General features: G+C 38.8%; 1 protein-coding gene across 2 annotated transcripts in view; it reads left to right on the top strand.

Annotated features, from left to right (window-relative positions):
• grin2aa (glutamate receptor, ionotropic, N-methyl D-aspartate 2A, a) overlaps window positions 1–24,903 on the top strand; it is a 224,903-nt gene that overhangs the window by 160,196 nt on the left and 39,804 nt on the right. For both annotated transcript variants that reach the window (XM_088353451.1, XM_088353379.1), the window contains 3 exons: window positions 5,683–5,797; window positions 18,408–18,610; window positions 23,624–23,795. In XM_088353451.1, the coding sequence (XP_088209577.1) occupies window positions 5,683–5,797; window positions 18,408–18,610; window positions 23,624–23,795 (490 nt within the window). The remainder of the gene's footprint in view (window positions 1–5,682; window positions 5,798–18,407; window positions 18,611–23,623; window positions 23,796–24,903) is intronic.

Raw genomic sequence — 24,903 nt, 5'->3', positions numbered from 1 at the left:
CCTCACAATACCAAATTTCAAAACTGTTGTAAAAGTCATCCCCTGAGGCCTTTCTTGGTATTAAAATCCCTTTAATAAAAAAAATTTAAAAAAAGGAGATCGACCCTGAAGGGTGTGGAATTTCAAAGAACAGCAACTTTCTTAGCCGATTGTGACAATGATTTGATAGCGCATAATGGTCAAAATAACAAACAATAGTGAAGAATAATAGTCAAAATGATGAACTGTCATATGCAATCTCCTTTGCAGGTAACAAATATTGAAAACCGAAACAAGCAAAAAAAAATAACCTTAGCCTCTGCTCTTTTGTCACAGGCTAGGAACGGAGACAGGACCCAGTAGCCTCCGTTTACTTAGTTTTATTGAAGAAAGAGGGAGAGCAGTGCTTGCTTCCACGATCCGAGGATCGCCTGACACGGGTAGCCGGTGGCCGGAAACACGGAAATGGCACGTTCGTGTCGAGCGAGGATAATCGCAGAGTTGCAGGAATATTAGTCGTTAGCCGGCACGGGAGAGCAAAGGAGGTATCGAGTTCAGAAACGAGGTCGGCAACAGGTGTCTGGCAGGTAGCGGGGCAAAACACCTCGGATGTCGGGATGGCAGAACAGGGCAGAATCGGGTCCAGAGACAGGTCGGCAACTGGTATCAGGCAGAAGAAAACAGGGCAGGAAAAATGTCGATTGAGATTGCCTAGCTGGGAGCATAGGGTCGCAACGATCTGACAGGGTTCTCTTGAAAGCCGGGGGTTTAAAAAGAGTCTATTAGCCCATCAGCTCTCAGGGCTGTTGGCGCCAATTGGGCAGTCACAGGTGCCTTGAATCTGCAATCATGACATTTCCACCATCGTCATTCAGAAACACAACGCAGAATTTCCAAGCATCCAGGCGGCCGGTGCCTCGCAACAGGGTTAAAATACGGGAAAAACCTATCAAATCCCGAGTACGATGACCTATGCACAGGGGGACGGCGCGAGGTGTGAAATTATGCATACTGTGCCACCGTATTCACCTTGTACAGTCATTTCCTGTCATATTCAGCGCTCTCCACCTGAGACCGAGTTTGCATCAAATGAATCCCTTTTCCTTAGGGTCCTCATTGCAATCTTTGCCCTTGTGCCATTTAATCATAGTGTAGGTGTGAGCATTTAACACACCAGATGACATCATATTCTGTGAGAGAGTAAGGCGATTTTAGGATACAAATGAGCAATGGCTTCCAGCTCGCAGTGCATGTACATCCTCTTTTCTGCTGCAGTGCACACATTATGCTAGTTAACTCTGGTGCAGTACTCCCCATCCCCTCAAACTCAAAAAGTGAAGAAAAGGAGGACACACTAAAGCTGAGGATATTTTTATCCTATCAAGGGTCTTTGCATTCTGGCCTTTTTCATGACGTTTACCCTCTTAATATTCTGGAGTGACCCCCCTGAATACAGATAATGTAAAAATGGTTACACCGGCATGGAATAAAATGTTTCAACCAGCGAACATAAGCACGGCACAGCAAATTGAAGAGGAGGGCAAGTAATCTATATCTGTGTGTGGGGGGGAGCGGTTTCAATTCAGCTCACTTTAGGGACATTTTGCAGCAGGTACATCACCATCCTATCCCCTATCGGGTGGCCAATATTGGGAATTTTTATACGTATCCGATACCAAGTAAACAGTGGCTAGAATGACATTGTACAATACCCATACTCCCTGTTCAAAAATCTTGAGATCATTGAATAATTTAATTCCTCATTGCAAACTTTAATAGTAAGAAACAGCTGTTTCAAAACAAAAGTTTGAAGAGTCAGAAAAAAAAGAAAAATATATATACAACTATGACAAGGCTAAAATGATAATTCTTATATCTTCCGTTAGACCATAATTTGAACATAAAGTCAGAAAGTGCAAATTGTGTAAGCAATGCAATGCAATGTGAAAAAAATAAATGACCTCTGCTAAATATCTGATACAGAACAAAAGTCAGGAGAGTCAAACCAAAAAGAAGCAGCAATGTATGGAAAACACAATGTCAACAAGACCGCTAAAATATCTTACATCAAAACAATATTTTGAAATGAACTTAGTAGAGACGCTGCCCTACTTACGAACGAGATACATTTCTGACGATCCTTTGTACGTTGAATTTGTTCGTAAGTTGCTTCTGCGATATATTTTGTATAGAATGCATGTTTAACGTATTCATACAGTAAAGAAAATAAGTGTTTGAACCGTGCTATTTTGCTATTTCTCCCTTTTAGAAATCACGGTGCGGTCTGGAATCTTCATCGTAGGTGCATGTCTACTGTGAGAGAGATAAACTAAAAAGAAAAATCCAGAAATCACAATGCATGTGTTTTTTGAGAATTTATATGTGTGCTACAGCTGCAAATAAGTATTTGAACACCTTTGCATCATCTAGAATTTTGACGCTGAAAGCCCTGTTAGTCTGCCCATTAGAAGTCCATCTGCACTCCATGTATCATCCTGAATCAGATGCACCTGTTTGAGGTCGTTAGCTGCATAAAGACACCTGTCTACCCCATATGATCAGTAACACTTTAACTTGTAACATGACGAAGAACGAAGAGCTGTCCCTAGACACCAGAGACTAAATTGTATCCCTCCACAAGGCTGGAAAGGGCTACGGAGCAATTGCCAAGCAGTTTGTTGACAAAAGGTCCACTGTTGCAGCAATCATTAAAAAATGGAATAAGATAGACATGATTGTCAATCTCAATCAGAGTGGACCGCATGCAAGATATCACATCGTGGGGTCTCAATGATTCCAAGAAAGGTGAGGAATTAGCCCGGTACTACACGGCAGGTGTTGGTCAATGACCTTAAAAGAGCTGGGACCACCATTTCCAAGGTTACTGTAGGTAATCCATTAAGACGTCATAATTTGAAATAATGAATAGCATGAAAGGTTCCCCTGCTCAAACCGGCACATGTCAAGGCCCGTCTAAATTTGCATATGACCATTTGAATGATACGGAGGAGTCATGGGAGAAAGTTTTGTGGTTAGATGAGACCAAAATTAAACTGTTTGGTCATGATTCCACTAAGCGTGTTTGGAGGAAGAAGAATGAAGAGTACAATCCGAAGAACACTATCTGGACTGTGCAACATGGGGGTACCTTAGGGGTGTTTTTCTGTACATGGGACAGGGCGAGTGCACTGCATTAAAGAGAGGATGACTGTCTACTGTGAGATTTTGGGGAACAACCTCCCTCCCTCAGTCAGAGCATTGAAGATGGTTTATGGCTGGATCTCCCAACAACGACTCGCAGCACAAAGCCAGGAAAACCAAGGAATGGCTCCGTAAGAAGCATATCAAGGTTCTGGCATGGCCCTGCCAGTCTCCAGACCCAAAACCATTCGAAAACCTTTGGAGGGAGCACAAACTCCCTGTTTCTCAGCGACAGCCCAGAAACCTGACTGATCTAGAGAAGAGCTGTGTGGAGAGGTTGGGCAAGATTTCTCCTGCAGTGTGTAAAAAAACTGATGAAAACATGGGTGTTTTCAAAATAATTTTACAAATAAAAAGCCCAAAGTTCAGCGTACGTTTACTGTGAATTCTGTGTTCACGTTTGACCCATTTACCTGTTGGTTTGTTGTACCTGTATGAGCCACACGCCTCTCCCGATTTGCTGCCTTCCAAACTAGGTGCCGATTGCAAAGCACCCACTTTAGCTGTATTTGCTGACTACCATTAATCAACCAGAGAAGATTGAAGAAACCCCTTCTTAGGTTATTTGACTTAAAATCAAAGTCACAGACATACTTTTAAGGGCAAAAGTAAAAATGAAAAAAATATTATCACACCATAATGTTATTCAATTTAATCAATCACTCATATTAGGGTTTGTTTTCAATTTTAAGACCTTTTAACATCCATGTGATCCCCTGAGTTAAATAAACTGTCGGGGAATTGAATTAATTTGCTGTTTGCCCTTTATTTTACAAATGCACAATTGAATTTGAACCCTAATAATCTTTTTATAATCAGATCCTACATCCCTGAATCATACTTTAATTGCGAACCTCTAAAAAGACCCCACCCCGCACACTAAGGCACATTTTGAATGCCATTAATTTACTAATTTGGCCCCCAAGAATGGTTTTGTCAACGATGTATGCCCTAAACTGGAATGATCTAGTAGATTGTCCTACACACATTAAGCACAATAGCACAATGAAGCCAGGTGTCACACAAAAAAAACTAAGATAGGGAAAATAATATTCCATATAACTGAGAACAATCAATAAAAAGGTACCAAGAAAATTGTGGACATGAGGACTAAATGTGAGCAAGATAACACTTTTGAAAATGTTCAGAGTAGGCTGTCGTCTGAAAGGCATGCGGCCATTGATTTTGGCAGAGCTGCTTCTGCTGCTGTCACATATAATTTGACTTTGTGGCTCACGAGTAAAACCAGACAGCTTAATGATGCTCACCAGGTGACTTGGATCGTTTCACTATAATCACAAAACACTTTCATTCTCCTTTAATCCCATTTTAAAATGACCATTGACTTGTGCTTTTTTACGTATTCACTCCATCAATTGAAGAACACTTGAAGCACAGACAACTGTTTTCACTTCACATAAATTGATAACCTGGTGACCAGTGCTTGAATAGGTCCAAAAAGTGAAGTGGGCGAGTCGTCAGTGTGGGTGGCCGATTCTCTGCAATGGTACATGGCCGTTGACAGACGAAACAAGAGAGGGAGAGACGGAGGGAGGAATTTCATGATTAATGTGGATGCTTTGTACATCCCAGAATATCCTCCCATTGCTCTCCGTCTTTGCTAATGTAACCTGCCATCTGGGTCACTCATTACAACCTTCGAGTGTGTGATGTAGGATTAGACCATTACTCCTTGTACAGTTTTTCTTTTGCATAGACAATCCATGCAGTTTGACTACTCAAAATCATTTTTTACTGTTTGGTTTAGTTGGTTTGTTGAATTCTTTACGACAGTAGTCGACAACGACCGGGCCCCGTACCGGTAACGGACCCGAATTCGTTTGGTAACCGGCCACACAGAAATAAAATGTTTTGCTTGTACAGAGACACCTCGCTACTTTGCACTTTGGTCATCACTGGTTCACTGCTTTGTGAATTTTCATTGTGCTTTGTGTTCTGTTTTGATGGGCTAAAAGAGGAAGATTATTTCTATCGCCAGTAAAAGTGAACCTCTCCACCTGCTAAACCTGCTCAGGAGCCACATATAGGTCTTTGTGACTCCTTATCGGCTCCCTGGCGCCTTTTCAAAACTGTTTGATATTAAAAAGTTACAGTATATGGTTTCTAAAGGATATAACCAGAAGGTAAAAGCAGTTCACATGATGTGTCAAAATATTATGTAAAGTTTAGTGAATCGGGTCTTTAATATAGCACCAAAATAATTTCTAGAATTATACTTTGACTGTAAATAAGTTATTCATAGAAATAAAAACCTTTATGAAATACAGTATTTTTATCTAATAAACATATACTTGAGCCTGCAAATTGGGTTTGTTCTTGGGTAATAAATATTCAGTAGTTAGATAAAAAAAATAGAGGTTTCTACTTTGTGGATTGTCACACTTCTCTGGTTGATTTGAATGCCATTGCGAATGACTTTGTATTCAGGTCATTATAATATTTTTATACCAACAAATATTCCTTTGTGCATTCGCTTCTCAGGTACATGATGAATGTGACGTGGGAAGGCAGAGATTTGTCCTTCACGGACGATGGGTATCAAGAACATCCAAAGTTGGTGGTTATTGTTCTCAACAAAGAAAGAGAGTGGGAGAAGGTAAGAACTGGTGTGGTTTTTGCGACCGAGGAAACTGTTTTTATTCAAGCATGTTTTTAAAAATTCATTTAAACCGTTATTGCTCTTTGATTTCAGTTGAATAATTGTTATCTCAAGTGATTCTTTAAAATCCAGTTTTAATCATCACACATCAGTAATTCTTAGTTTCTCTGCATGTGTCGAGGGTCATGTTTCACTTGTCATTGTTTCTCCTCATCATTGCTGTTTGTTTCTTGTATAAGCAGATCCCATCAACAACTCTCGCCACCCTCCGAATCGGCAAGGAAAAGACCTCGCAGCGTCCCCGTTTGCTTGCCGAGTTATCTCTGTGAATCGCTATGCAGGAGAAAAGAAACGTAACACATGTCAAATGTCACTTTTGCAACGCTACATCTGTCTTCTTTAGTGAGATCGTCTGCCCATTCAGTCTTTGGATTTCCTTAACTAGTTGATTTGAGCTAGCTTCCCTAATGAACAGCCACTGTAAATTGCAAAGTATTCTGGTCGCTGTGATGGAATTTAAACGAGTGCCATGCAACTTTATAGCAACTTTTGACCCGTCTCACATTTAATCGCGTGCTTGGTCACACTTAGGCTGGCTAGGGCTGAAAGGATGTACTTGAGAAGGGCGTAAATAATCCGCAAGTTGTGATGATGGTCGGTTTGATGGCCAAACCTGATGGGGACAAATTTTGTTGGGTGCTTCGGATACTGACATGCATTGGATTTAAAAGCTACACGCATTTTCTTATGATATTGATATGATATTTTTTACAGTTTATACCCCTCTGTGTGTCATTGATAAATAATTTTGTTTCATCCATAGAGTGGTGCAGGTTAATTTTGAGGTGTATAAAGGAAGGAAGGCTTGTGTTGTCTGACAGATTTGGTACCTAGCAGGGCAAAGGGTTTTGGTTGCTAGGCTAATGCGAAAGCTGGCTTATTTTTGTTGTTCCTTGCCTTATGTGTGTACAGTTTAATCAACATATTTTAACAGAGGAATAGTCAAGTCAACTCAAGTAATTTTTATTTGTATAGCCCTCAATCAAAGAGAGTCTCAAAGGGCTGCACAGGTTATTGCAAACCACAGACTATTATTACAGACTATTATTACACCATCCCCTGATCTAAAACCTACATGATGGCAAGGAAAAATTCAAGAACCTCATCATGAGGAAAATGAAGAAACCTTGAGAAGGGACAGCACATGTGGTAATCCCCCTTCCAGGGTGACCAGGCTGCAATGTATGGTGCAATAACAAATAATACACAAATAAAAAATAGGTTATTCATATGCTATAGAGTAGAAGTGTGTTTTAAGCTTGGATTTAAACATTTCCACTGAGGTTGCAGATCGGATCTCAGGGGGAAGAGCATCCCACAGCACCGGTGCCTGGGTGGGACTCTTTTTGGCTCTTGGGATCACTAGTAGACCAGCGTTTTCCGAACGAAGGCTCCGGACCGGAACATAGGGGAAATTAAAGATATGAGGGAGCAAGTCCATGCATGAATTTGTATAATACCAACAGAACCTTAAAATCACATCTTAAGCTAACAGGGAGCCAATGCAGGTTAGCTAAAATCGGGGTAATGTGATCAAACTTTCTTGTCTTAGTTAAAAGCCTCGTGCAGTCTCCAACCTGAAAACTGTCTTAAGCATTGTTACTTTAAATCACATTGGCATCAACACAGTAAGTAGATCCAGTGACTTTAAGTAAGAACCACCACATCTGCCGTGTACTGATACTTATAGTACAGGTAGGATACCTGGGAGACAACAGAAGCCTTATTGCCTTCATACACCTCAAAAATAACATGCGCCACCCATGGATAATACAAGAATAACAATCAGGGACACGCATATATTTTTGTTCCTACACCCTCCATGAAACTGATCAAGGAATCTGTTTTTCAATCCTCACCTTCCTGGTTTTTTTGTCTTTCCCTTACCGTTTGCGTCTTCGATCCATTTTACTCACAAGCAATAATTTACTTACCGTATTTTCACACCCACCATGTGGAAGATTGCAGTCTCTATAGTTTGTCTTAATTCAGAATTAAACACAATGCAGGTGCACCCACTCGACAGTGCTTGCATGAACTGTTTCTATTCGTGCATACAAGGTACAAATGTTTTGTGCTTTACTGTTCTATTACATTCTCCTAAAAATTAGATACAAATCTATTTTAGTCACGTTTGTGCCGCAAGGGGGGACATTTTCTTGCAGTGGGGTGTTTGGGTCATTTTTAGGAGCACAACGCACATAAGCATACAGTTTTGTGGTTTATCTTAGTTTTGATTACAAAATAAAAGATACGGATAATACTTGTCGCAGTTCGTTTTTAGCTTTTACAAACTTGCGAACCTTCGATTCATTATGGTTCAATTCTCTGCGGCTGCTCGGTTTCTATGTTCTTCCGCGTTGCGTAGAATCAACACACCACGAAGACACGAAAAACACTCAATGGAGGGAATGTAAGCTGGATTCAATTCATATTTGAGGGGACAACTCTCATCAGCCTCCTATAGCACAATAACTTTATAATTGCTAGATTGGGTTAGAATCCACGAACATTTCCGCTAACAATGCATTGCATGTGACGTCACACGTCCTAATTCGTTGCTGTCTTTCCTCTTAGCCTTTGCCTACTTTTACAACCTTATTGACCGTCCCAGTGTTACTAATGCTGGATTCACACTCCTCAATTATATCTTATATATCAGTTTTTTTTTTTATTCATTATTTTATGTTGATTTCATCAAGAAATTATTTGGTAATTGAAGCAAAAAATTAAATTTGTCTCTGATTTAATTTGGTGTGAATCCAGCCTCATCACCAGACTTTATATTCTCCATATCTTTTCTGCTTTTATTCAATTATCCATTTATTTTGTTTATTTGTTTCGGGCAGTTACATTCTTCCTATCCCTTTAATGCATAAAAATGCCTGAAAGGGAGTGTGACGAAGAAAACACATTACATCCCACCCCTTATCTCATGTATACAAAATGTAAAGTAAATTGCCTGCCAAAAGTATTGGGTTGATAATCTTAGCAGGTGCAAGAGATTGTTTTTATTATTTTCTTTTCCTTTTCTTTTTACCTTTCTTCCTACCCATCCTTCCTTCCATCCTTCCTTCCTTCCTTCTTTCCCTCCTTCCTTTCATCCTGCGTTTTGTACCTTTTTTATTCCTTCCTTCCTTCCTTCCTTCCTTCTTTCCCTCCTTCCTTGCATCCTGCGTTTTGTATCTTTTTTATTCCTTCCTTCCTTCCTTCCTTCCTTCCTTCCTTCCTTCCTTCCTTCCTTCCTTCCTTCCTTCCTTCCTTCCTTCCTTCCATCCTTCCTTCATTCCTTCCTTCTTTCTATCCTGTGGTTCGTACCTTTATTCTTTCCTTCTTCCTGTCCTGTGCTTCGTACCTTCCTTCCTTACTTACTTACGTTCTATTATGATGTGTCGGTGAGATCATTCACATTACCAAAGCGACATGATCTTCCCGTGTGAATGCACCATAAGTGTCACACATGTGTACAGGAGGACACATGATGTCACACGCGATGGACCTATGTTTGGTGAGGTAATCATGATGTAAACAGTGAAATATTATCACCCTCAAATATGAATTAAATCCAAACTACCGCTTTCCCCCATTGAATACAGTCTGTGTGGTGGGATTTAAATGTAGATATTGTTAACTACCACTAGAGGATACTCTCGCTTTAAGAACGAACTAGACCAACATTTTGCGAATCCGCAATGCGATGTTGGGTGTTCTGTGAGTTTTAAAATAAACCAGCGTTCATCTTCCATGAATGTGTGATCTCATGACACTGCGTGTTTTTATAGTGACGTTTAATGAAGACGTGCAGGTCGCATGATTGTGCCTATGACTGATTTTCCATATGTCATATTGATTTGCCCCAACAGCGCTATGTTGATGTATTATGAGAAGATACCTGCCTGTGGAATTTACCAAATACTACTCAGATATCTGAAAAAGGGCTAACCAAAGAAGGAGCTCCAAAAGAAGGTTACAATTAGGAGCTGATATCACTTTCTTTCTCGCTCGATGGCTGCCACAGCTGTCCCGCGCAATGCCTCATGAGTCGTTAGTGAGTTGAGAGGAAATTATTTTGGGGCTAATTAAGAGAGTGAAAATTCATGACGGGTGAAAAAATCTGGTTATGGACTAAACAATATTTCATAAGGCTTTTGGGGCACAGTCGGAAGAAGTGAGAGAGTCCAGTTATCAGCAGAGATAGCCATCTAGGCAGGGGTCACAAATGGAAGTAAGGTGGAAGTACAGTGTACATATGTAGCTTCCTTTTCCTTTTTGGCTCTCACTTTTAAAAAGGAAAACTAGTTCAAGCACTTACCATGACAGATTACAACAAATTTATGATGATGTTTTTTTTTGGTACGGTTTGAAAGTTTGTTTTCAAGCTATTTCGTGGATTGGCTAAACAGTCTCTTCCTCCCTTGTCTGCCTTTGTCTGTCTATGCGCCAATAAAGCTGCCATCTAAGTTGCACACGAACCTAAAACAGCTTGATGAAACGACATTACGTACGTGCAAATATTATCAATATCAAGTTTCTATGAAAGACATCATGTCAACGAAACACTCTAGACCGACAAAAGCATCTTCAGTTAGGCCCACAAGGCAAAGGAAAATGCTTTCCATGGCAGACAGAGAAGTGCTCAAGGAAGGTAAAATCATTTTAATGCCACATTTTTGTTTCACAACTATTTCCACATGATGGCGACAAAATATATTCTGAAATGAAAAAGTAATGTCCTGAAAGCATCTCCATCCCAATTTGAAGTCATTAGTCCAAGAACACTATTTTCAAACCATAAAAATATAACTAAACTATATAAAACTACACAGTACATAAAGTACAGACCTTGTGTTTGTTAAACAAAATCTTGAGCCAGTATAAATGATTTGTTCTTTGTTTTTTTTTAATATGTATAATAGACGTTTCTACTTCACGGATATTGATTTTCACAGGTCCTGTTTAGAATGAACCCTCCTCGAAAAACAAGGCTTCACTGTATATCATTATTGCCTTACAAGTGCAATATTAGGCGGATTTTACTAATCTTTTTTTTTTTTATTTGATTGTTGAACGTGCCGTGTTTTGCTAGGTCATTTCAATGTTATTATGTTTTTATATCTTCTCATATTTATTATTATTATTGTTGTAATGCATATTATTGTTATTATGTTATGTTTGTATCAATTTCATGTAGAGTTTGAAAGGGAATTAAAAAAATATCCAGGACAATGACATCCAACTTTAGTCGACCACAAAAATTGCCGAACAAAGTCTTCACAAGAGGGGGTGGTGTGATTTCACCATTGACCTAGTATTCTATTAGATAATTCCAAAATGAATTATTTGTGAGCTGTTTAATGAGTAAAGATGAGCTCGCAGATGTTGTGTTTCTCAGGAGTATTCATGAAAAGCAGCCTAGATACTAATGAGTTTATTAGGATTGTTATTAATAATAATCATTATCAAAATAATGATCATAATAATAATAATAATAGAAAAAATAACACTGACAGTGGTGACAGTAATAATAACAGTAATCTTGATATTAATTATAGTCATGCTAGTGCTCATAATAGTAATAATAATAGAATCAATTCTGTCATTACGGTAAACTCTGGACTACGGAGCATACCTGATTAAAAGCTGCATGTTCAAATTAAAAACAAATTTTGTCTTCGCACAAGCCACAACAGATTTGATAGCCATAAAAAATGGAACTAATTCATGTCCATTTCTTTAAATATAAGCCCGGTGAAGACCTGGTTTCAACTGTGTGGGGAATTTGGCGTTGATGCTTTTGGCTGCAGAACGCCAATAGCCTCGTGCTCCCAAACAACTGACGCCTGACTGCATCACTTTCATTGTTGCTACTCATATTTTTCGGATGAATTGACCAGTCAGGTTGGTGATTACAAAGACAACCACATGCTTACTTCTGTGAGGAATAAGAAAAGGTGAAGAAGGGCTGCGTTGAATAAAATGTCACCCCTATTTTTCTGGACAAATGCGCTAGGACAACCACAAAGTGGTGAATATTGCCAAATTACTACACAGACGTCTCTTTTTGTATTGTTGTCAGTGGTGGTTAACACCGTAATGTACAAAATTGCATGTGTTTCTTGTTGTCGACAATTAAAGAAAAATTCCGCGACTGGACATTGACGACGATAATATGGAAATTAAAGTGTTGCGTTTTTGATAGATAACTTCACTACTGTTTGATTTGAATGGATATATCGAGGACTTGATTAATAGTTGAAAAGGTGGAAATATCACAATTATGTTGTAAATATAGTATATAAAACGTATAATCACACCTCCCATTTTGCTCCTGTAATGTATTATATTACTAATGCTGGCAAAAACAAGGACTTAATTCTCTTGAAGGGCGTCATTAATGCTTCCAGACGTTCCAGCAGTGATATGTATTTAAAGCTCATGGGCTGTAGAAAAGAGCAGCTCGCCATTTTTCCCCGGTGCTGCCACAGAAAAAAAAAAGAATGTTTAATGTTGCGGTGTTTAAAATAAAGCAAAAAAGTAGTGGCTTTTCATGCGGAATTTACGGTACTCTTCTGTAACCTGTTACATCCGCTTAAACAAATAGATGCACATTTGTGTTATGCATCTTAATACAGGACTATTTCTATTAAAGTAAATTGATTTTCCCCATTGCTCCACTTTATCATCTGCTTCCCTGTTGCCCTCATTTTCGCATACATTTTCTGCACAACGCATTTTTCTTTAATGCAGCTTTCTTTCTTTTTCCCTCCCTGCCGCACACATGTATGCAGACACATATTAAGAGCAGGAGTGGTAGAAGAGGCCCAAGCTCTCTTTTCTCGACATAATTTTTTCTGACAGAAGTGACAGATATTATTTTATGACTGAATGCTTCCCCCCGACGCTGTTAAAGACTCTTTCTCCCATAATGCAAATTGCCACAGAGATAAGTCTCCCAGGGAGACGTGTGCACAGAAGGTGCACCATGAGCATGAGAAACACAGAAATCCTTTGTTGTCTTTAGTTCTCCTGCTCCCGTGCTCGGTAGGCAGGCGCTCGTTCGGAAACGTGTTTGCTGAGGTCAAACAATCCTGAAGCGTTTAAACGAAGAACGGGAGCATCAGGGAGAAAATCAAGAAAGGCTGGCCAAGGTGCAGGAGATGAGTCACATTGAGGGCTGCTTTGTCAGGCAAAAAGTCAACACGTCACGAGATCCTGGAAATCTGAAAGCATGAATCCATCAGAGTGCCGTCATCAGTGGCTCCGAGTGACCTCTGTGCCACACCGGTCTGCTCTTCAAGCACTGTCGGTGCATGATATCGGGGATTCAGCACTCTGCATCATTAATTTTACATTAATTTATACAGTCCTTTTCTCTGATTAAAGAGCAATTAGAGGAAAAGGAGGACAGGAAACGGGACGAGTTTCTGAATTTAGCTATATTTCCATTCTCAATATGCAAATTTAAAAATCCCACCGATATATAAAATGGAGTCTTAATGTCTAGCAACATGGAATTTTCAAGGGAGCGAAATTGTTGTTACATGCATTCTTACCCTCCACTTCTGTCCACTTTTGTAAAAAGTCCACTCTTACTTTTTTTTTTTTTTTACTAATCATGCTTAGTCTGTAACAGAGCTCAAGAATCTTTTTGATTCAAAGAGCCCCCAAGAACAAATAATTTCATTATTTTTGGGGGCAGAGCCACACCATATTTTTTATGACAAAACGAAACATAACTGCCATAACTGCTTTCCAGACAAAGGTTTCACTTTACTTCAGCCCTATTTATACATTAAATACTAATAATTCCCCCGCTATATATCAAAAATTACCCCACCTCAAACTGATCTCTCCCCCACATTTACCTAAGACTTTTGAAGTACAGCAGAAGCATTGATTGTATTGTCAACAATGGTTTCAAAACTGCCCTGCGACTGGCTGGCAACCAGTTCAGGGTGTTCCCTGCCCACTGCCCGATGATAGCTGCGATGGGCTCCAGCACCCCTGCGACTCTACTGAGGATAAAATAATAGATGGATAGATAGATAGTTGGTTTCAAAACTGAGGTGAAAATAAATATATGGTAAAAAAGTAAATACTGCAACAGATAAGGATGCAGAAGTATTTGAATTTGGATATGCGATGGGTCACAGTTCTAGCCATTGGGAATCGAGTCATCGTTAGTTGTCCTCCATTTTGTTTTCTAAATAAAGAATATTCAACATTTTTTAAAATAAATCCTGAAACGCGTTGTTTATAATTAAACAGGAAAATATACAGGAAATTCACAATCACGTGCTTATTGGCAGTGTTTTTCAACCTTTTTTTGAGCCAGGGCACGTTTTTTTACATTGGAAAATTTTCGCGGCACGGCACTAACCAAAATAGTTATAAAATGACACTGAACAGTATGTTTAATTACAATATAATTTATAATACCCCCAGTTTTTACAGCACAGACATTTGACAATGACAGAATATTTGCAGACAATGATTCGTAAATGTTGGATAACATTTTGAATTTTAAAAAGTTACATTGGATAATTTCTCACGGCACACCTGATGATCTCTCACGGCACACTAGTGTGACGCGGCACAGTGGTTGAAAATCACTGGGCTAGGGTACAATCATAATGACATTTCTATTCACCGGCCTTAAATCCTAGTGGTAGAAATGTGGTATTGCACTGTAGGGCTAAATGCGTTAAAAAATTGAATTGTATATCCTAGCCAGACGTATTATGAAAAGAGCCACACCTGGCTCGCAAGCCATACGTCCCCAACCATTTTTTTCTATTATGTAATCAAAACTAATCAAAACTATACTCATGACGTGATTAAATCCACGATGATCCTCAGTGAACATGGTTTTCGCTTTTATGCACTTTATGTGAAATGCATTAGTTAGATTTCAATAGGATCCAGGGTTCCCAGCTTGGAGTTTACTATACTGAGGCAGATCCCATAAACTTAGAGATAAAATAAAGTTTAGAATACAGAATAATAGTCATATTGGATAGTGTGAAAGAAAAAATGAACAACTAAATTATAATATATATATATATATATATATATATATATATATATATATATATATATATATATATATATATATATATATATATATATATTTATATATTATAATGTAAGTATGGTCTTACGACTCACCATTAGTGTTATTATAGTGATAGTTAAGATTGGAGGAAAGTATTATTCTTAAAGCAAATACTATAGCTCCTATCCAAGTACTTGATCAGTATTGATTATATACAGTAGGTATTTGGATTGATTTGCCCACCCTCAACACACGTTTAATTATCTGTTTACCTTGCTTTTCATGGACAAACATGCATTCAAACATGGTGTGCAAAAAGTGTGCACTAAATTGAAAAATAATAAACAGTAGTCGTAAAAAAAAATTCATAATGACATAATCTGGTGAGAGAAGGCGCCATATAAGAAAACGTGTTCAAAGCACCTTAGTGTACCGTCCAAAAGAGTATGTCCCTTTTCCCCTAACTCTGACTAAGGCGTCTCTAATCCCTGTCAGAGGAAAGAAAATCATGCGGCGCAAAACAATTAAAATGCTAATTTCACTTCCAACACACGGTTTGCTAGGCAGCCATACAGCAATGTGAAAGTGCAAGTGGCCAACGGACAACATTTGAGAATGTGGTCACGAGATAACGCGACATTCCGACAGTCTGCCGTCATGCCACATACTTTTGGAAAGCTCCAATTCTTGTTATTCAAGATATGACGACCATTTCAAAAGTGCTCATCACAGAACATCCCAATCAGTCTGAAACAAGATACCTGGAAACTATAAAGAGGGCTTTAAGGTCTCCCTGACAATATGATGTGGCGACATTCGCAAAAGTCCAGTGAATCCAAACATGTAAATGATTTTCTCCGAAGCACATAATAATACCTATTAATTAAAAAAGCAAATCTTCCTAAAAGTATCACTGCATCATTTTAACGATCTTCTTTGAAATCCATCGATTTGGTTTCATTACTCTCTAAACAGACTCTTCAGATTATTACAATCTTATCCTGTGACTGTGAATCTATGAGGGCCTGTTTTGGAAAAAAAAAAAACAACAACAACTTTAATTCGGTTTAAAAAAATCTTTAGCCAATAGTTACCAATTCAAACGTGAATTAACACATTGGTTAACAAATTAACTCCAAACCTAAATATGTACACATTTACAGTGTGTGATCAAATCAGAGCCGAAGGTAAACATGCGCAAAGGCAATCGTGGTTAATTTTTATGAACCATTATTACGCATAGGTGTGCACAATCTTGGATGTTCCTCTTGAGAAAGAGGTCCAACATTTACAACTCTTTCACAATGTATAAGAATGTCCAAACTGAAAAAAAAATTATTTCTGTGTGTTCCAACTAAGATTATTCAACATTAGTAGAATTTGCAGTGATTGTTTCAGTTTAGGACGGAACAGTGTCTTACCTTTGAAAAGAAACTAAAACCGTCCATATTCTAAAAACGGTTCAAGAACAGCATTTAATTTACTTTGGGTATATCTTGGATTAGGAGAATTTGACAGGAATGGTAAGGGGATACCAATCAAATATTGAACATCTTGATAAATTAGACCCCATCCTTTCAATGTTTTTTAATTAATCCAGATATGATAAAGACAGAACAGTAAAAGTGTACACATAATGAGAAAACATCCAAGGTTGACTACAACAGCATTGCAAAAAGCACGTGTGAGACGAGGTGCCTTTTAAACAGAAGCAGTGAGCGAAAGGAATGTTTGCCTCTTTCCGCCTCCTGTCATATTAATAATTGAGAGTTGAGCAAAGTTTTTCTTTTTTTTACTTTCTTCTTTCTTTTCTCGCCTGCCTTACACAAACATAAGTCAACATCATACGCGCACACACACGTTGCACAGGGACAGGTGTAAGAGGAAAGAGAGAGCATCCATAAGGGAATCTATGACATTGCTGCTTTGAAAACGTAATCAATTATTGACGTTCATACACTCAAAAATACAAAAATAAACATTTGCAAAGTGTGTTTTGTGTTAAACATGTAGTTGCCACTGGCAGCCCAGCGGCTGGTGAAAATATTGGATTCAGAAAACAACAATTTGAAAATAAAACTTTTTTTTTGTTTTGTTTTGAAATATGTAGCTTCCTTTTCCTTTGTAGTCTGACATTGAAATTATTATTATTTTTACCCAAAATGATTGTAAATCGTATTTAAAATATCGTTACATAATCTCCGTTATTGTATTGAATAGTCGTTATTGCAAATAATTAATTGCAAATTGACATACAATTTAGGAACCCGAGCACAAAGAGAGAGATCTAGTTATGCCTCAAGTGGGGTTCGTTGCTTTAGCTAATCTTAAATAGAATATATATTAAGTGCAAGCAAGTACCAAGTTTGCTCGCCAGATGGCATTAGAGACCCCGTGAAAGCTGACCACACGAAAACGAATACTCATCAATTTTGTCGACATTTATTGGGGGTGACTTGACACGAAACCTAGCTTAAGACATTTTGGAGGCCTGAGGTACAACTATGTAAATGTTCACCAAAAAGGGTACAGTTGTTTCTGAGCCTATAAATCACATACAAACATACACACGCACACACACAAATTGAGATGTTTAAAGTAATTTAGATTGGATAGATGTGTTAACAATGCCAAACTGAGTTAAAGGGCCCTTCTTTTCCTACCGTGCCTATCTCTTTTTTTTTCGTTCTAGGCAAAGCTGTATAGGGCGGAACATATAGGGTAGTAGGAATGGGGGTGGGAAGAGTCCTGAAGACTAACGTTATGCTTGGGCTCACAGGTTTTATTTTGCTTTTCTTTGTTAGTATAGCACCAAAATGGTGAAAGTGTAAGACAAAAGTCAGAAGGTAAAAAAATAAAACAAAGGAAAGGGAAAAAGGGAAAAAGAAACACACGAGACAAAATAAATATAGCAAAAAGAGGGAAAAAAGGAAGGAAAAAAAAGGAAGAAGCTCTGGAAAAAAATAAAATAAACATATGATAAAAGTAAAAGGAAAACAAAGAAAAAAGCAAGAAAAACAATGTATATCCCTGAGAAACAATAAAAAGTAAATTAACAATATGGACAAGTACAACAACAAATAAACAATACAATACAAGGATATATTTTATATTAAAAACAAAAACAAAATAAACCTAATTAAAATATGTACAGATCAAGAAAACAGATTTTTTTTAATCTTTTTTTATAATAAACAAATTTAAGACAGAATCTGTTATAAAATGCATATCTTGAAGGAAACCTGCTCGTTTGTTCGGGCGACGGCTTGCCTCGTTCACTTCAAAGAGCTGGCTCATACAGCCGCTTCGTTCGCGAGAAACACACCACTATTTTATAACCCACCTCTGATCTTGAAATAAGGTGCTCAAACTGTTTCCATAACCTAACCTTTACCTGCGATCACAGCCTCCCTATTTTGTTTTCATCCAAGAAACACAAATGACCTAAGTTTCCTAATGTCACGTTTGCCCTGCACACTTTTATTCCTGCAGATGGGAAGGCTGGACAACGGCAGCCTGACACTGAAGTATCCAGTGTGGCCCCGTTTTAACTCCTTTGGGGACGCTGAGCTTGACGACAACCACTTGTCCATCGTCACCTTAGAGGAGAAACCGTTTGTCATCGTGGAGGATGTGGAGAGGCTGACCGGGACCTGCATGAGGAACTCAGTACCGTGCAGGAAACATATCAAAGAGTACGTGTCCTCTTGTGTCCTTGCCTTTGTGTTTAACATCAAGAACATTACAGTGGAACCTCTAAACACAAGAAATTGTATATGCTAGTTTTATTTGGAAGCAAAATCTTGCTCCGCATAAGATGGAAAATAAAGGCTACGTGTATTCACAGAGGCTACCTCTAAAGACCGCTCACTACTTCAGAACTTCTCACCGCCAGAATCAGCATCCCAGGTTGTGCATGCAAACTACTACAGGGGAAAAAAATAGAAATGTGCGCTGTATTTTTTGTGTGTACGTTGTTTAAAGTTACAGTAGCTTGAATTTAAAGTGTACAATAAGTCCTTACGTATAACTACCAGTCTACCTCAGCCAAATGCTTCCAGTAGTAATAGTTGCAATTTAACCTTATTGAGTGATAATAAACCTTACAAACACAACCCAGCACTTATTTACTCGCAGCAAGACAGACTATGTTGAATACCGCGACAATATTAGTAATCCACAAATACGTTGTCCTATACTACCAATAGCCTAGACCAAGGGTCAGAAACCTGTATGTGGCTATTTTCACAAGTATATATGGCTTGTAGACAAAACTGATTGCATGCAAATTATCTACATGTCTTACCATGAAAGCAAAGCTGAGATCATGCAAAATACTGTCAAGAATATATAGTGCACTGTTTTTAATTACAGTTTACAGACAAGGTGTCACACCCCAAAAACTCGTTTTGGCTGTACATTGCTATATTAAAGCTCATTTAATAATCCGTGTTCACCATTGAGACAGTTTATGATGATAATCTTTATAACAAACTGTAAATACACTAAAACACCAGAGGAATAATTTGATTGGGTGAGCGGTAGGGAGGAATAAACCTATGCAAAGAGCACACGCACTCCCTCTTATCTCTTGCCCTGCGTCGTCTGCGGTGAAGATGTATTCATCAGGATCCTCGTTTGCAGAATTTTGAGACCTTTTCAAACTATCATTTATTTAAAAAGTGGAGGTCGAAAAAAGCCTCAACGATTATAAGTAATTGCAGGAGGGAGTCAAATTTTAAGTGGTACATTTATATTGATATGGGACACAAGCTCTAGTATTATTATTTTTTTCATAGATTTATCAAATCATCAACTGTCACACAGTGAAAAAAAATGTGCTGAAGAATAAGCTTTTGTCTGGTGAGCGGCTTTAGTGGTTTAATTGAATTTTGGTGTGGCTTTTTACAAAATAAAATCAAAATATGTGCTTTATTTGCTCTTTGAGTTTTGAGTTCCCAACACCTGACCTAAACAATCTTGATTAAAGCTGAAATGCACTAGATGAGATAGATTTTTTGAATTAGTTTTTGTTCCTTTATTCAATCTAATGGTGTACACAATTTGAAATTATCCAAAAAATGCATAAAAATACAGGGCAAACGTTGACAGTTATATGAACTTTGTAACTCCTACATACATAACCCCCCTACCTCCACCTGCACGATGTACACACATCCATTACAGCAACTCCCTTCAAGTTAACTGCACATAGTGAACTCAATACTTTTTTAATACTATCCTCTTTTTTATGTCATCACTGTTTAATTACAAGTTCAATGTGTTTTTACTGATCAGGAAAATGTGTTTCATAGCTATTTAGGGTTCACTTGAAGGTTTTTGGGAGAACAGGAGCGGACTAATACGCTTTTAATTATTTCATATCAGGAAAATGTGCTCATTACACGAGCAAGTCGAGCTAAGGGTATGATCCTGGAACAAATTAAGCTCGTATGAAGAGGTATCACTCCATTTGGATAAGCGTCGAGTGTGCACGTATATGTGTGTGCGTGTGTATGTGTGTGTACTTGTGTGTGTGTGTGTGTATGTTCAGGGTTTGTGCGTCTGACTCATTTTGCCTATGCCACTGTAATTATCCTAGGTGTGGAAACTTCCTTATGTCTTCTAGATGATATATGAATAATCTGTAGAGGAACTTCCAACCTAAACACCATCTTCCCACACATACAGCCAAAAAGCTGAACTCGGCAATATACGTCCTCTTTTCCAATTTTCTATCTCCCACCACAATATTGCTAGGCTGTGATCTCAAAGGCTTTCGCATTGTGTATGCAGCACGCAGCGGGTCACTTGATACATAATCAAAGCTTTTATTTGATAGCGCCACACTATTAGTCCTCGCCACTGGAGCACACGCAGCTCTCCTGAAGATTGTTGCACACGCTACACACTTAAACCTATTCATGTGTATACAACATTAGCGACGGGAAGTCCACGCTTGAATACGCGCACACACACACGCAGACACAAACACAGCTGATTAAGTTGTAATGGAGTCCCAGGGATGAGGACGAGAGAGAGATTTTCATCCAGAATCACTGTGAAGTAGGGCGAAGGATAATGCATCTCCAAGGAGCGACACGTTCTCAAACACACATACTCGCACACACACTCGCAGTCAATGGGATATATATTCGCTTTTGCCACATGTCCACTAACACAGTTCAGTAGATTTTTGCCTTCCCTTGCGCAATTCCCACTGAGGCATCCACAGTGGCCATTTGGAGAAGGGGAGATAGATGTAGGGATGTACACAGTGAGAAAGGCGTTGTTGGGATGGGTCAGGGGGATAGAAGACCGCTCATGCATGCAGAATGGCGAATTCGCTTGTCCAGGCTTGGCCTAAGAACAACCTACATACACATGACTACCCTACCCTCCCTGGAGACCCCTGGGGCCTTTAGCGGTTCTATATCAAAGTTGGCAACTTCACAAAGATCCTCCATAACATCACATGCTCTCAACCCGGTGTCTTAGTGTGACCGCTGTGATCATGTGTGCAGTTCTATACTGATCTGAACTCATATGTTAGCCATAGACCCAAGCTGCTTACCTTGTTGTTCTCCCTTCTGTTACATCATTATTTAGTGGCCTGTCAGTTGCTATCTTGCACTCTATTGCTGTGAATGGACAAGTGCTGATACCAAGTATTATTTGTTAGATTGCCGTTTTGCAATCAGGATATAGTCATTTATGGCTGACAAATTAGAGGTAAGATTGGGCCTAAATAATCAAGCCAAACCCAAACGAGGCCGTAGGTATTGCAAGACTGAGACTGAGGCAAATATGAAATTTCATATTTCATTTGTTAGAACTCAGGTGGAGGGGAAGTGGTTCTTGATAACAAATTAAATCCTGTCTTTTTAAACAAAAACTACATTCAACAGACTCTATAAACATGTATATGTTTCATATTTCTGTGTCTGCAAGGGTTACATTAACTGACAATGTTCCATCATTGACTGTTTTTTTAATAGTTAAGAGAAACATTATAAGACCGTCCATAATTTTGACAAGTTAATAATTGGGCCATAAACCACAAAAACAGTACATCCTTAAGACTCTAGGCATTACTCCAAGAGAGTGAGAGCAAGAGAGACAAACAACTACAATGACGTGGATGATTTAAAAAAAGGCAGAAAGAGAGAAGCCCAGCCAAAGACGAAGGCAATGGTTGGCATTTTGAGACCCGACCCAGGCCAAAATTTAGGCAGAATAAAATGAGATATATTTTCAAAAGTAGCATTTACTAAAACAAAATAAACATCAGTTAAACACTTAAAATCATGCATAAAGACCTAATCTAATTTAAATATTTGTCTGGTTACACTCACCAAAAACCCTTCCTTTCAACAACTTTTAAAACTATCGCACCAAGACAAAGTACAAACAGGCAGAAATTCAGTTTTGTCCGAGATTATGTTTGACACATTGACTGCCAGTGATTGTAACAACGGAGTTTGCAGCGGAAGCAAGCGTTGGCTAGTGTGTGTTTTTTTCCACCCCACATTTCTTCCTAACATAACAGAAATCCTCCAAAGTGACAGTGTTCCATTTCCGAAGGTAACTGCAGATATCACGAGATGAGACTTTTTTTTTCTATCCTCGCTTTCATCCTTTTAGTTTGTATTCAGGTTGCAAAACTTAAATGTGGAGTTCTTTGTTTGAAGTGTCCTTAAAAGGTGAAAGTTAAATATTGCCCAACTGACTTTAAAAATCCCTAATGCTTTTTTCCACTCACTCTGCCTATCTGCTTTTATCTTAGGTTAGGGTTAGGGTTAGGTTAGGAAGCAATCTTTCTTTCCCAAGGTCCCCTAAATCCGAGGCCCTTGGGAGAGTAAGTTTTGCGTTTGTTTAGTCCATCTGGAAAGAGAGTGTTGAGTTTTATTATCCAGTGTTTTTCTGCCTTGCGTCTTTCTTCTTGCGTCCAGTTGCTGTTTGTTTGTAGGCCCCATATTTCTAGTGCCTGTAGCCCATGTTGTATGAAGTGGGCTACTAAGTGTGTGTTAGTTTCCCTGCTGTTCCTGATGTTGTAAATGGGGTTAGGGTTAGGGGTTAGGGTTATGGTTAGGATGGAACACATTGGGCACGAGCAATGAGGGGTGAAAAGGGGCCGGGAGGCTTAAGAGGGGCATCTTGCTAATGCCTGCAGGGTTATTTTGTTACTCTGTTAGTATGGAATGAAAACAGTGCAAGTAAGAAAAGGCCCGGTTCAAATACAGTCAAAGCACCAAACCAAACCACAAGAAGGATAAAAAAAGAAGAGTTTATTCGAGGGCGTCTTGGAAATCCACATATTGGCACATTCATCACAAATGAGCAAACATAGGCTGCAATGATGACGCAAGCCAGGAGATGGTGGCAGCAAGTTAAAAAATGATCCTCTTAAGAAGGATGCAAGCAAGAAGGGGACAAAGCGGCATGCATTAACTTTAAGTTTTTATTCAGGTTGTAAAACTTAAAGAAAAGGTCATATTGTCCTAATTAGCACTCATCTAAAAGTGAAATGAGAGTCGCAGGTGGCAGGAATTTGATGGGCAGGGTTTCTATGCACTCACAGATGGTGCAAGGGTTGAGGGTACATTGTGATGTCCAGATTTAATTAGGTAATCTTAAAACAAGTATTTGCTGATACTGTTCTCAAGTTGGCAATGAGTTTTGACCAGCATTACGTTTTTTTTCTGCAGCAACACGACTGAGGCTGGTGGGACGTACATCAAGAAGTGCTGTAAAGGCTTCTGTATTGACATTTTGAAGAAGATAGCCAAATATGTCAAGTTCACCTATGACCTGTACCTAGTAACCAATGGCAAACATGGAAAGAAGATTAACAACGTCTGGAATGGGATGGTGGGAGAGGTAATGGACATTTTTTGGCTCTAAAACACACCTTACAATGCATAATACTGTTATCAGAAGAAGAAGACAACTGCAAATCATATTTACAGTTGTATAATTATTCTTAAGTAATTGCTTTAGTCTGAAGGTGAAACCCCAGAGGTAGGTTTGAGACAGCTAATTATGTTTGAGTAGTTAATAGCTTCTCTTTCCCATTTCCTCATCACTCCGCCTAACACATTATTTTGGAGTTAAATGAATATTAAAGGTGGGGTGCGCCGTTCTGGGTGTCCTTGAAAAGTTGAAAGTAGAATGTTTTCTCTATTTATTTGTTTTAACAATGTCCAACTGAGTTCAAAGAGCCCTTATATTTATTTTTCTCACTATATGTATCTCCCTTTATCTTATTTTGAGTAAATCTGTTTGTATCGCGGAACACATTATCCAGGTGTATTGTCGTTGGGATTGTGTTTGAAGTAACTTAGGTGAATGTAAGAAGTATATTCCAATGGCCATCCTGAAACCTCAAGATAAAAATAACATTTTTGAGTACGTTCAAGAAATGCACGTAGTTGCACGCATCATGAACAAGCTGAATAAGCCTTCAATGATGACTTTAAACCTTTTATATTTGGGTCAAAATGGCCCGCCGCTGTGTTATAAATCCCTCAAATTTCATTGTCCCTATTAATACACAAGTACATTTAACGTGTACAAAAAAAAGACACTAAGGTAAAAATGACCCGTGAGGCAAATAGAGTTGAAATCAAGGTCACGGAGTAGTTACACATCACATAATATTACGATTTGTTTTGTTGTATCACAGATCAATAATGGATCCCTTTCGCACATGTCTCATCTCATCTCATCTCATCTCATTAGCTGTACCGCTTATCCTCAGTAGGGTCGCGGGGGTGCTGAAGCCCATCCCAGCAATCATCGGGCAGTGGGCAGGGGACACCCTGAACTGGTTGCCAGCCAATCGCAGGGCACACAGGGACAGACAACTCGCTCGCTCATTCTCACCTAGGGACAATTTGGACCGGCCAATCCACCTGAAATGCATGTCTTTGGAATGTGGGAGGAAACCGGAGTGCCCGGAGGAAACCCACGCAAGCACGGGGAGAAC

The sequence above is a fragment of the Urocampus carinirostris genome, chromosome 1, assembly GCF_059441175.1.
Source record: "Urocampus carinirostris isolate Australia breed hairy pipefish chromosome 1, RoL_Ucar_1.0, whole genome shotgun sequence".
In the NCBI taxonomy this organism is placed as follows: domain Eukaryota; kingdom Metazoa; phylum Chordata; class Actinopteri; order Syngnathiformes; family Syngnathidae; genus Urocampus; species Urocampus carinirostris.
The sequence above is the reverse complement of the archived record's forward strand: the minus strand, read 5'-3'. Positions and strand labels throughout refer to the sequence as shown.